This window comes from Manacus vitellinus, unplaced genomic scaffold (genome assembly GCF_001715985.3).
Source record: "Manacus vitellinus isolate BGI_N305 unplaced genomic scaffold, ASM171598v3 scaffold_105_pilon, whole genome shotgun sequence".
Taxonomy (NCBI): Eukaryota; Metazoa; Chordata; class Aves; order Passeriformes; family Pipridae; genus Manacus; species Manacus vitellinus.
This window is the reverse complement of record NW_021938824.1, coordinates 781,735-794,489: the sequence shown is the minus strand read 5'-3', so window position 1 is coordinate 794,489 and position 12,755 is coordinate 781,735. Positions and strand designations below refer to the sequence as shown.

Here is a 12,755-nt window from a genome sequence, read left to right as displayed (position 1 = left end):
CCATGTTTTAGGCGCACGGCCGAGCCGCGGCAAGCAGCGGGGCTTCCCCTGGCGGTTTCAAGGTGCTTCGCCACCCGGGTCTCCGAGCTGCGGCGCACCGCACCGGTTAGGGAGAAGTCCTTGTGCGTGCGGTGTGCCACTGCCTTTCAGCTTGACTCACCACTCTGGCATAAGTCGGAGTCCGATCCGCCCTCTCCGGCCGCTTCGATCTGTTGGCTTTTTCTTATCTTCGTTCTTCTTCTCGTATCGTGCACTTTTTCTAATATTTTGGAGCTCCTAAACTAACTTTCTGTTTCTCAGACGCCACTGAGACAACGATTACAGACGTCTTGGTTTTTTTCGGTGAAAATTCCCGCCTCCACAAAATTGAGTAGATAACGGAATTACCGAGTGTTTTGCCTGATTCAGGATAATCTAAACTGACTTAATATAAGTTTAAAAAGTCCCAAGTTCGGGTGTGCCATATGTAGGAGACGCAAAATCCTTATATAATAAGGAAAGACACCTCTTCGTGTGATGGTGAGCAAAGAGACTTTATTTTAAAATCTGCGCTGTTTTATCCTTTAACACCATGTGACTTCTTTAGCCAATAAGGTTACCTATGTCGGTGCATGCTCCCCTGGGCTCCTCTGCCCCGGCAAGTACCCTGTGCCTTGGACACGCCTCCCCCAGGATACCATCACGTCTAGCTGCTGGAGAACCTGCAGCAGAAAAATGTGAAGATGCCAGGACATCCTCAATGTGGCCAAGGTGCCCAAGAGTGGAGGAGTTCAGAGCAGCAAGAACTGGTGGAACTGTGCTCCCACCTGACTGGAGCTGCTGACCATGTCCTGGTGGACCACTTGCCAGCAGTGGTGGGGAACTGCTGTGGGTCTGCCCAAGCACAGGAAAAAACAAAAGGCTCACCCTTTCCTGGAGCCTCTCCCCAGTCATCCTCTCCAGGACACCAGAGTAGAATCTCATTTGCCGTCTCCCACCTTCGCTGAGGAGCCCCTCTACATCCCTCAGGACAAAGGCCATCCTCTCCCCCTTCCCCAGGCAGTGGGACAGGAGGGATGTAGTGCTGAGGATGCAGCCTTCCACTTTTCTCTGGAACACAAAGGCCTCCACAGCCACTTTGGCATAATTCAGAGGCTCCAGCTGCTTATTTCCTGGAAAACCACGCGAGAGGGACAGAGGCACTCCCCTAGGGCCTGGCCACGGGCATTTCCCAGGAACTGCATATTACAACCATCACCCAGCACGTGGGGCCTTCCTGGGTTCGGACCTGTGCTGCAGGGGGGAGCTGTTTGCTTTTAGAAAAGGGATGCAATATCCTCCTTCACCACAGCCCTGCAGCCAGCCAGGGTTTAACCTGCTGTCTGACCGGCCAAGTTGTCCTTATTATCCAGGAGACTGTGGGCTAATGGAAGACAGAGCACGGGCTTCTGGAGGATCACAATCTTGTTCTCCATTTGGGTCTCTGTGTGGACCACACTGAAAAAGCTGAGAGTGTGAATTTGGATCCCCTGGAGCAGAAGGGAAGAGCCTAAGGAGGTGAGCCAAGCTTGCCCAAAAAGGTCTGGTAGTGAAGCCCCCAGCAGCCGGACTGTTGGAGCTGACGTGTGACAGAGGGGACACATGCACCAGCATAGAGAGAGCAGGACAAGCACTCTCACCAGAGTAGCTTAGGACCTACCCTACTTATAAGGACATGAGGAAATAGGTCTTTGGATAAAAGAAAGCTTTGAGCCCTCCAAATTGCAGCCCAAATCCCAAAAAGGGACCTTTAATCCCCAACAGGGCAGCTGTGGAAGTTAAAAAGAAAGGAATGGGGCCCAAAAGGAGCATTTGAATTCTCAAAAGAAGGATTTTGACTCTACAAATGAGGCTTTGGACCTTCCAGATCAGACCTTGGGCCTTAAAAATTATGGTCTTGGCCCTCTCAATGAGGCTTTGAACTTTAAAGCATAAATCTGGGAACTTTTAGGTCTGGTTTTATAGTCCAAAATTGTGAGTTTGGACCTTTAATTGACCCTGGTCTCCCAAATGTGGGTTTTGGGTATTTAAAAGGGATGCTGCTCTCCCTACTTTGAGGCTTCATCATATAAATAGGGGTTTGTGCTTGGAAAACTTGAGGTTTGATCTGCAAAATAATAAAAAATAATTCTTTGGGATTGAAATTGAACTTTGGGCTTGAACTTTTTTATTTTGAGTTTTCACTTTTTTTTTTTTTAATAATACTGCAATAGATGGTTGATATTCCAGGGAACATGCTGGGGTGGGTATTGCAATACAGGGAATGCTTGGAGGAAGGGGTTATCACAGTGGTGGGAGGGAATTGCAGTAGATGTTGTGACATGGAAGAAGGAGATGCCAATGTGTGGGGCTGGAGTGAAAGTTTACCTTGATGAACACACACAAGGTGTGTGGTGATGTCATCATTCCTGGGGGGCTGGGAGGGGACCCAGGTGGGGGTTCTCTGATGGCAGATACAGAGATGAGCAATGTAGGGGGCCTGACAGGCCTGGTGGAGGTGGGGGGAGGGCAGGGTGCAAGGCAAAGCGTGTACAGTAGAGCAATGGATGTGGGTGCAGGTGTGATATGGATGTGGGTGCAGGTGTGATATGGAGGGGTGCAGGTGTGATGTGGATGTGGGTACAGGTGTGATGTGGGTGGGTACAGGTGTGATATGGAGGGGCTGCAGGTGTGATGTGGATATGGGTATAGGTGTGATATGGATGTGGGTGCAGGTGTGATGTGGGTGGGTACAGGTGTGATGTGGCTGGATACAGGTGTGATGTGGATGTGGGTACAGGTGTGATGTGGATGTGGGTACAGGTGTGATGTGGATGTGGGTACAGGTGTGATGTGGATATGGGTACAGGTGTGATGTGGATGTGGGTACAGGTGTGATGTGGATGTGGGTACAGGTGTGATGTGGATATGGGTACAGGTGTGATATGGATGTGGGTGCAGGTGTGATGTGGGTACAGGTGTGATATGGATGTGGGTGCAGGTGTGCATGGAGTGGGGTGCAGGTGTGCAAGGCACAGGGGATGTGTGTGCAAGGCACGGGACATGCAATAGAGCGGTGCCTGGGCAGCCCCGTTCCCGACAGCCCCGACCTCCCACCCCAGCCCCCAGTTGCTCACATCCTCATACCTCAGCAGTGCCAGTGCCAGGATCACCAGGCATGACACGTGCTGGCTGCCCCTCGTGCAAAAGCATCAGCTCAGCCACAGGCCAGAATTGTGATTTCACAGCTTTGATGACAGTGTCAGCAGAGAGGATTCTGTGCATCACGTCAGGGAAAGAGCCCCAGAGCCTGGGATAAGGAGGGAGCAACTGGGGGGAAGGGAATGGGACCAGTTTTATTCTGGAACACGTTTGCATTGCTCCTTTGGTTTCTGTGCTCAGCACCAGGAGCTGGATGTGTTTTGTCCATCCTTGAACAGCCAGCACCACTGTGAGCAGCCCCAGACCCCTCCAAGGTTGCAAGCCAAAGTGTTTTGCCCATGTTGGAGGCAGGTCCTTTCCTGGAGGCTCCCTGGGACTCTGTCCAGGCATCTCCAAGAGTGTTGTGGTTTCGTCTGGCAGCAACTGAAGCCGTGGGGAGTAGCTGCAGATGCCCCCAGGTAGGTCATGTACCTGTTGTGTCCGTGTTAGAGGCCAGTCCATGTCTGGCAACCTCCCAGGATTCCTCCTGGGCACCACCAAGAGTGTACTCACTTCCTCTGGAGGTGGCTGAAGGCTTGGGCAGGAGACCAAGACTCCTCCTGGGTGTTTTGTTGAAGAGTTTGATTCCTGCTGAAGGCAGGTGTGTGTCAGGCAGGTCTCTGTGACTTGGGAGTCCTCCCCAGCAGCTTGAAATGTTGTGCTTCTCATGGAGATGGTGGAATGTTGACGGTAGGAGCCTCCCATGCAGTAGCAAAGCCCCACTGTGAGATGACAAAGCCAGACCATGAAGTCACAAGGCCAGGCATTCATGTGCAGTGTGGGGCAGGTGCCACAGGCATCACTCCAGCAGCTGCAGGAGCAGCAGCAGTGTCAGCAGAGCCTGCACTGACAGTGCCAGCAGTGCCAGTGCCTGCAGTACCTGTAGTGCCTGCAGTGACAGTGATGGTGACAACAGTGAGCAGTGACAGTGCCAGCAGTGGCAGTTCCAGCAGTACCAGCTGTGCCAGCAGCAGCAGTGACAGCATGGTGCAGGCGCGGTGGACCCTGGCCCTCATCCTCCTCCTGGTGGCCCTGCCAGCCAGGGGTGTCGGGGCTGCTCCGTGGCGACCATGGGCAGTGGGTAGGTGGGCAGGCCAGGGCCAGGCCCCAGCTCTGGCAGATCCCCATGGGGAATGGGGACTTGCAATTCAGCTGACACACTTTCTCTCTAAAGCTCTGGAGCGTGAGCCTGTGGATAAGAAGGCACCTCAGGAAGACCATCAGGCAGTGCCGGTCCCCGGGGAAAACACCGGGGCCGTTCAGCCAACAGGAGTGTCAGGTAATCGCTGTCCTTCGGCCACCCGGCAGCATCCGCCGAGATCCCGAGTGTCTGCAGGCCCTGCCCCGCTGCTGCTGCTGCTGCTGCTGCTCCTCGTGTCAGCAGCTCCTCTCTGTCAGGAGAGAGCCAGAGCTCTGCCAGCAGCCAGGAGCGACTGGGGTCCCTGTCACCTCGGGACAGGGGAGGTTGTGGCCGTCACTGTGCCAGGAACACGCACTCAGACCCTCTGTGGATGTGGGGAGAGGCTCACTGCCCCCCACATCCTGTTCTCAGGGATTTCACAACTTTGCCCTTTTGGGAACTAGGTCACCTGGACCCCACTCAGCAGATCACAGGAAATGCGACTGGATTGAATGTCCTTCCTGCGGCATCTGCATCCCAGAGCTTGCCAGGAGGCCCTGGAGGCCCTGGCTCAACAGAGGGGATCCCTCCTGGGAACTGGGGTCCAAAGGGCTGCACTGTTGAGTCCAGCATGGCTTGGGGGGACCCTGCACCGTCCTCCTGCAGCCTCTGTGCCTGACCCATGCTGAGGCTTTACCTTTCCCTGATCCTTGGCAGTTCTGGCGAGTCCTGGGGAAGGCCCCCACTCTGGGCTAGAGGAATGTTTTCCACATTATCCAGGCACTGGGCAGTCCTGCCAGGGGCCATACATGGGAGACAAGACCTGAAAACTGGGAGCAGGCAAGCGCTGCCCATGCTGGAGAAAGGGCAGCGAGAGAGAGCGAGGTTCAGGTGTCTCCTGAGGGCCCGAGTGTGTCCCCTCAGAGTGTGGGTGCTGGGCTGTGGAGGGAGAGCTGGGGGTGGCCCTCCCTGACACAAGGAGGGGTTTTGTCCACCTCATTCCAAGGGGATGGGTTTTGTCCATCTCACTCCAAGGGACAATTGGTCCCTCCTTGCTCTCCATCTGGCCCCCTGAGTCCTGTCTGGGGGACAATGTGTCCCCCACGGTCAGAGAGAGTGTCCATCAAGGCAGCACCCACCAAGCCTGGAAAGGGAAGGTGAGCGCCTGCAAGAGAAATTGTGGACAGATGTGAAGGATCCACAGGAATGGGGAGCAAAGCCCGGGTGTACCATGTTGTTCCATGATCCCCTCTCCTGTTCTGCTATTCAGTCAGGACAGAGGGTGCCCCAAGGTGTGACAGGAGCTCCTCATGGGGGGTCTGGTTGCAGCTGTGGGCACAGGAAGGGCTTTTCCTGCTTCTTGGCTGGACCCTGCGCTGGAGAGGGTCACGAGTCAGTCCTAACTGACTGCACAGCCTGAGTGCTGCTTCCAGGGTTTGCTGGGGCAGAAATGTAACTTTATTCTTTCCATTAAGGTCCAGAGTATCAAGATGGAAGGGGACAATCTTCCCAGGACACATCCAAAGTGCTACATGAAATCCTTGGACAGCTGAAGACAATAGCACGAGGTGGGTACAGGTCACTCCTAACCGGCACAGTGGGGCAGCAGAGGTTTTGGATAAATGTAGGGACATGCCATAGCCTCCCCAGCCCACACCTCAGAGCCTCACTGCAGGGACCCTGCAGGTGTTGGCGAGCTGCAAGGATGGTCCAGAATCTCTGCTGCCAGTTGTGGCTCCAGCTGAGTCCCAGGGACTATGGCTGCCCCAGTCAGACCATCCCTGGCCAGAGTGCAAGAAAAATTGTGGGCAAATGTGAAGGATCCTCAGGAATGGGGAGCAAAGCCAGACACTGGGAGAACTGGACTGTGGCCACTCCAGACTGCAAGCGAAGCTGAGAGGAGAGAGAGAGAGAGAGGCTCTGGAGAGCATGGACTTGCAAGGCCTTTGGGAGTTTCCTTGGCTTCTACTGAAGCCACAGAAATGTTGCCACCCAGGATATTCCCTCATTCAGACATGCCAACAAAGTGGGAAAGAACATTTTCTGGCAATGTCAGGGCACATTGATGTGCACAATTGTTCCTCCAGGTGTGAACAGCCTCAGCCTCAACAGCGCCGTGGATGGCAGAAGATTCACCAGCGCTGTGGTGGGCAAGGCAGACCCAAACCTTGTGGATGGCAGGACAGACCCAATTGCTGTGGTGGGCAGGGCAGATCCAAATGCTGTTGATGGCAGGACAGACCCAAACACTGTGGATGGCAGGACAGATCCAAACGCTGTGGTGGGCAGGGCAGACCCAAACTCTGTGGGTGCTGATACCTTCCAGACGTACTGCATAGAAGGCATCGTGGCTGTCCTGGGCTCAATGCTGCTGGGGATGGTGCTGTGTTGTGTATTCCACTTGTGGAGGAAGAGGAGAAAGTGAGTTGGTGGGCCTGGGGGGAGTTGCCAAACTGGTATTGGATGGCTGCTATCAGCCAGAGCAGCCATGGGGTTTTCTGAGCTAAGGTGCTCTGGGTGCCCAGTTTGCCACTGCCCAAACTCAGCAGAGATTTGTGCTGTGAGCTGGTGCCCCGTTTTCTGCCCAGAGCTCTCTGTGCCCACAGCTCCCCTGTGCAGCCGGGTGCCCACACCCCTCGGGGCACCCAGTGCTGCTTCACACCCTCACACCCACCCTGCACCCCCGGCCGTGGCGGGGCCTCAGCAGCTTCCTCTCTCCGCAGGCGCCTCGCAGCTTCGAGAGCCGGCTCTGAGCGCCCCAACAGCCGGGCAGAAGCCAGCAGAATATTTGCAGGAGCGTTTAAATAAAGATCAGCAGCACAATCGACTGGATTGTACTGGCAGCAAACCCAGGATGGGGCCCACCCCCAGCACCCCTCAGTCCCCACGCTTGGCCCCCCCAGGGACACAAACCCAGGCCCACTGTGGAGTCATAAAGCCATCCCCAAACCTGGCATCCCCAGGGACATCCCCTCCAGACCTAGCATGGTCTGAGAACATGAGTTCCACCCCCAGTCCCACCATGGGATCCCATTCCAGGTACCATGGGGGTCCCCATAGCCTCCAGGGCCATCAGCCTCATCCCTGTCCCAAACACCTCTGAGAACATCAATCCCAGCCCCATCCCAGGTCCCAAACACCCCCAGGGCTGTCAGCCCCCCCTCAGCTCCCCATTCCGAGTTCCTGATTCCCTTTGGGGACATCAGTCCCAGACCCAGTGACATCAGAGGGGCCCATTCCCACCCCCAGCCCCATTGTCCCCAGACACAGCAGCCCCCCATCCCTGGGCACCAGCTGCAGCCCCCTCTGGAGACACCAATCCCAGCCCTGTTACGGGGTCCTGTTCCCACCCCAGGTCCCCAACCCCCCTAGGGACATGAACCCTCCTGTCTCTCATCTCCAGTCTCATCCCAGGTCCACCATCATTCCTGTGGAGAGACCCATCACTGGCCAAGGCTGAGCCCAGCAGTGATGGCAGCAACACCTCAGGGATGTAGAGTTAAGAGGGAGTTAAAAGTGTTGCTGCTCTCCCTACTTTGAGACTGCATTGTATTGTGCTGGTTTAAAAGTTAACCAGCAGGGGAAATGAACTCAACTCAAAAGAGAGATTATAAGTCAGAATAACAATTTAATAAAATAATACAATNTTTCCTTGGCTTCTACTGAAGCCACAGAAATGTTGCCACCCAGGATATTCCCTCATTCAGACATGCCAACAAAGTGGGAAAGAACATTTTCTGGCAATGTCAGGGCACATTGATGTGCACAATTGTTCCTCCAGGTGTGAACAGCCTCAGCCTCAACAGCGCCGTGGATGGCAGAAGATTCACCAGCGCTGTGGTGGGCAAGGCAGACCCAAACCTTGTGGAWGGCAGGACAGACCCAATTGCTGTGGTGGGCAGGGCAGATCCAAATGCTGTTGATGGCAGGACAGACCCAAACACTGTGGATGGCAGGACAGATCCAAACGCTGTGGTGGGCAGGGCAGACCCAAACTCTGTGGGTGCTGATACCTTCCAGACGTACTGCATAGAAGGCATCGTGGCTGTCCTGGGCTCAATGCTGCTGGGGATGGTGCTGTGTTGTGTATTCCACTTGTGGAGGAAGAGGAGAAAGTGAGTTGGTGGGCCTGGGGGGAGTTGCCAAACTGGTATTGGATGGCTGCTATCAGCCAGAGCAGCCATGGGGTTTTCTGAGCTAAGGTGCTCTGGGTGCCCAGTTTGCCACTGCCCAAACTCAGCAGAGATTTGTGCTGTGAGCTGGTGCCCCGTTTTCTGCCCAGAGCTCTCTGTGCCCACAGCTCCCCTGTGCAGCCGGGTGCCCACACCCCTCGGGGCACCCAGTGCTGCTCCACACCCTCACACCCACCCTGCACCCCCGGCCGTGGTGGGGCCTCAGCAGCTTCCTCTCTCCGCAGGCGCCTCGCAGCTTCGAGAGCCGGCTCTGAGCGCCCCAACAGCCGGGCAGAAGCCAGCAGAATATTTGCAGGAGCGTTTAAATAAAGATCAGCAGCACAATCGACTGGATTGTACTGGCAGCAAACCCAGGATGGGGCCCACCCCCAGCACCCCTCAGTCCCCACGCTTGGCCCCCCCAGGGACACAAACCCAGGCCCACTGTGGAGTCATAAAGCCATCCCCAAACCTGGCATCCCCAGGGACATCCCCTCCAGACCTAGCATGGTCTGAGAACATGAGTTCCACCCCCAGTCCCACCATGGGATCCCATTCCAGGTACCATGGGGGTCCCCATAGCCTCCAGGGCCATCAGCCTCATCCCTGTCCCAAACACCTCTGAGAACATCAATCCCAGCCCCATCCCAGGTCCCAAACACCCCCAGGGCTGTCAGCCCCCCCTCAGCTCCCCATTCCGAGTTCCTGATTCCCTTTGGGGACATCAGTCCCAGACCCAGTGACATCAGAGGGGCCCATTCCCACCCCCAGCCCCATTGTCCCCAGACACAGCAGCCCCCCATCCCTGGGCACCAGCTGCAGCCCCCTCTGGAGACACCAATCCCAGCCCTGTTACGGGGTCCTGTTCCCACCCCAGGTCCCCAACCCCCCTAGGGACATGAACCCTCCTGTCTCTCATCTCCAGTCTCATCCCAGGTCCACCATCATTCCTGTGGAGAGACCCATCACTGGCCAAGGCTGAGCCCAGCAGTGATGGCAGCAACACCTCAGGGATGTAGAGTTAAGAGGGAGTTAAAAGTGTTGCTGCTCTCCCTACTTTGAGACTGCATTGTATTGTGCTGGTTTAAAAGTTAACCAGCAGGGGAAATGAACTCAACTCAAAAGAGAGATTATAAGTCAGAATAACAATTTAATAAAATAATACAATAAGTACAATTATACAAACAAACAATTGGTCTTAACCCACAAAACCCAAATGTATAACCCAGCATCCTGGGGCATGAACAAAGTGGTGTTCCTTGGGTCCCCCCTGAGTCCAAAGTAAAGGGAGAGGGGAAAAACCTGCTGGTGGGAGAGCTGCTGCAGTCTGGTCAAAAGTGGTGATTGCAGTCCAGTTGAGTGTGGTGGTCTCAGGCTGGTTGAGAGCGGTGAGCTGCAGTCCAGTTGAGAGCAATGAGCTGCAGTCTTCCTCTGGATCCCACGAGTGGTAAAAAGGTTCCAAAACTCCAAGTTTATATATTCTCCAGTTCAGGCAGGAATGCTCAGTCCTTCCCTCAGAGCGGGGAATTCCATAAAAGGGTGTGAGGACAGGAAAATCTTCCTATCTCACAGGCCTCTTAACGCCTAGTTTATAGCCTGAGGAGTCAGGCTGCTCTGGGCAGAGGGTGTAAATGCTCTGTTGATAACAGTTTCTGGGAAATGGCATGGAAGGCTATAGAATACACAGTTTTGGGTTACACCCATCCAGTGATGAATTGGTCCCAGCTGTTCTAACTAGGACATGTATAAACAAGAGTTTGCGATGCAGCTCGGGGTTGGATCTGAAAAATAATCAAAAATAATGTTTTGGCCTTTGAAATTAAGCTTTGGGCTCAAAATTTTACTGTTGGTGGCTTTTTAATAGTGTTGCAGCAGAGGGTTGATATTCCAGGGAACAGGCTACAGGGATATTGTGATACGGGGAGTGTCCAGAGGAAGTGGCTGTCACAGAGGTGGGAGGGGAAAGGAATTGCAGTAGATGGCATGACATGGAAGAAGGAGATGCTGATGCAGTGGAGAGGTAGGTCAGGGGAGCCGTGGTTGTGTGCTCTTGGGAGCAAAGGGTTTATCCTAAAGAGCACACACATACAAGCCATATATCATGACAGAGCCAAACAATAACCTGGGAGGGGACTGGGGACCAGCCTCAGCACCTCTGGTGTGTGCCCACCAAATCCACCACACAATGCAAAGTCAGAACTAAGCACATAGCTGCTGCTAACCATGACAGAGACCCTTTGTTCTGGTTTAGTCAGGGAGGGACTGAATTTTCCTCCTAGTGGCCCATATGGTGCTGAGTTTTAGATGGGAAGGGATTCTCCCTCTCTATTCCATTCTCTGGAGATCCCACCTGGAGCCCACATCCAGCTCTGGGGGCCCCAGTGCAAATAAGACCTGGACCTGTCAGAGCAGGTCCAGAGGAGGCCTTGAAAATGATCCCAGGGCTGGAGCCTCTCTCCTATGCAGGAACCCAAAGAAATCTAAGGGTGTCCAGTTCGGAGTAGAGAAGGCTCTGAGAGACCTTGTTGTGACCTTTCAGTGTACAAAGGGGCTTATGGGAAAGGCACAGAGAGACTTTTTACCAGGGTCGGCAGTGCCAAGACTATGGGTGAGGGCTGTACACTGCCAGAGAGCAGGGTAAGATCGGACATAAGGAAGAAATGTTTTATGGTGAGGGTGGTGAGGCCCTGGCACAGGTTGCCCAAAGAAGCTGTGGCTGCCACATTCCTGAAAGTGTTCAAGGCCAGGTTGGACAGGGCTTGGAGCAACCTGGGATAGTGGAAGGTGTACTACCTGGTGGCAGGTGGAAGGGTAGACCAGACAATCTTCGAAAGTCCCTTCAAACCCAAACCTTTCTCTGTTTATTTCTCTCTTTCAGCCTTTTTGGTTCCTTCTGAGAAAGGACAAAAGACTTCCTCCAGAGATGGCTAGGAGTCTCAGGGAGATATCAGGCACTGACCTGTCTCCAGGAGATGCAAAGCTGCTCAGAGAGCTGACTGGAGGAGTTTGGGGCTGCAAAGTCTTTTTCCCCTCTTGCAACAGTTTTCTTGCCCAAGTTCCTCTGGGAGGGGAAGGCAGGGCAGGTGAGTAGGGGGAGGTGGTGTATGGATTAGAGGGGTTGGGATGTCCTGGGTAAGGATTAAGGGACAAACAAATAATGCAGGTGTCACTGTGGGAGTCTACTATAGACCACCCAGTGATGAGACCATTGAATGACACCTCCAAATCAACTGCCTTTGTCCTTATGGGAGACTTCACCTTTCCAGATGTTAAACTGGGAACACCACACAGCTGGCACAAATAGGTCCAGAGGATTCCTAAAGTCCCTGGACAATGACCTTGTTGTACAGGTACTCACGGAGCTGACTTGCAGAGGTGCCCTCCAGGATTTGTTCCTTGTTACCAGAGAGGGTCTCATGGGTGAAGTGGCACTTAGAAGCCATTGTGGCCACAGCAATCATGAAGCCACCAAGTTTAAAATCTCTGGTGACACCAGGAAAAGTGCCACAAAATTTCAACCCTGGATATGAGGAGAGCAGACTTCAGGCTGCTCAGGGAACTGGGAAAATGTTTCTGAGGGTGCTGGGGTCCATCAGTGCTGGCCACTTTTTTTTTAGTCACCACCTTCTAAGGACACAGGAGCAGCAATTCCCAAATGTCAGAAGTCAAGCAGGTGCAGCAGAAATCTTGGCTGAGCAGGACCTCCTGAGCAGGGATCTTCTTCTGGAAGAAGGCAAACCTATCACGACTTCTGGAGCAAAGGCAAAGAAAGGAAGCTGTATGCCCAAGGGGAGCGAGGTCAGGTGATGTGGGATGACAACAGAGAAACTGCTCACCGCTGTGGGGAGAAAATTCGTGTGGCCAAAGCTCAGCTGGAGCTGAAGTTGCCAATACTGTGCAGGATGACAAAAAGGGCTTTTTTAAATACATCAGTAGCAAAAGCCAGCACAGAAATTACATATTCCTGTTCCAGGATGAGTCTGGTCACCCCATAAACAGGGACAGAGGCAAGGCAGGGATGTTTAATTTTTTCTTTGCCTCTGTCTTCAACACGGATGGCAGACTAAGAGGGTCCCAGTGCCCTGAGCTGTGAGAATGATCAGCTTCCAGTCGACCCTGAACTTGTGCGGAATCTGCTCCAGATGGATCCCTGTCAGTCCACGAAGCCTGATGGGTCCTGATGGCTCCCCCCGAGCCCCGAAACAGCTACAGCGGCGGCGGAGCTCCGGCGCCACCCGGAGGTTCGGAGTGGGAACTGCAGCCCC

At 54.1% G+C, this 12,755-nt stretch overlaps 2 protein-coding genes across 2 annotated transcripts in view; one reads left to right on the top strand and one right to left on the bottom strand.

The window, feature by feature from the left end:
* LOC103761271 (steroid 21-hydroxylase-like) overlaps positions 1–4,184 on the bottom strand; it is a 26,538-nt gene extending 22,354 nt beyond the window's left edge. The window contains exons 1-3 of the mRNA XM_029963980.1: positions 4,079–4,184; positions 1,367–1,462; positions 978–1,151 (exon numbers count right to left, since the gene is read on the bottom strand). Of these exons, the coding sequence (XP_029819840.1) occupies positions 978–1,151; positions 1,367–1,462; positions 4,079–4,184 (376 nt within the window). The remainder of the gene's footprint in view (positions 1–977; positions 1,152–1,366; positions 1,463–4,078) is intronic.
* LOC115307897 lies at positions 4,183–7,145 on the top strand. Its single transcript, XM_029963979.1, has 5 exons — positions 4,183–4,279; positions 4,373–4,477; positions 5,794–5,886; positions 6,406–6,739; positions 7,042–7,145. Exons 1-5 carry the CDS (start codon positions 4,183–4,185, stop codon positions 7,124–7,126), a joined length of 714 nt encoding a protein of 237 aa, XP_029819839.1. The 3' UTR covers positions 7,127–7,145.
* Positions 7,146–12,755: the final 5,610 nt, after the last annotated feature.

Coding starts and splice junctions, on each gene's coding strand:
- LOC115307897 (XM_029963979.1), top strand. CDS start 4,183: ATGGTGCAGGCGCGGTGGACCCTGGCCCTCATCCTCCTCCTGGTGGCC. Junction 4,280..4,372: donor GTGGCGACCATGGGCAGTGG/GTAGGTGGGCAG, acceptor TTCTCTCTAAAG/CTCTGGAGCGTGAGCCTGTG. Junction 5,887..6,405: donor GCTGAAGACAATAGCACGAG/GTGGGTACAGGT, acceptor TTGTTCCTCCAG/GTGTGAACAGCCTCAGCCTC.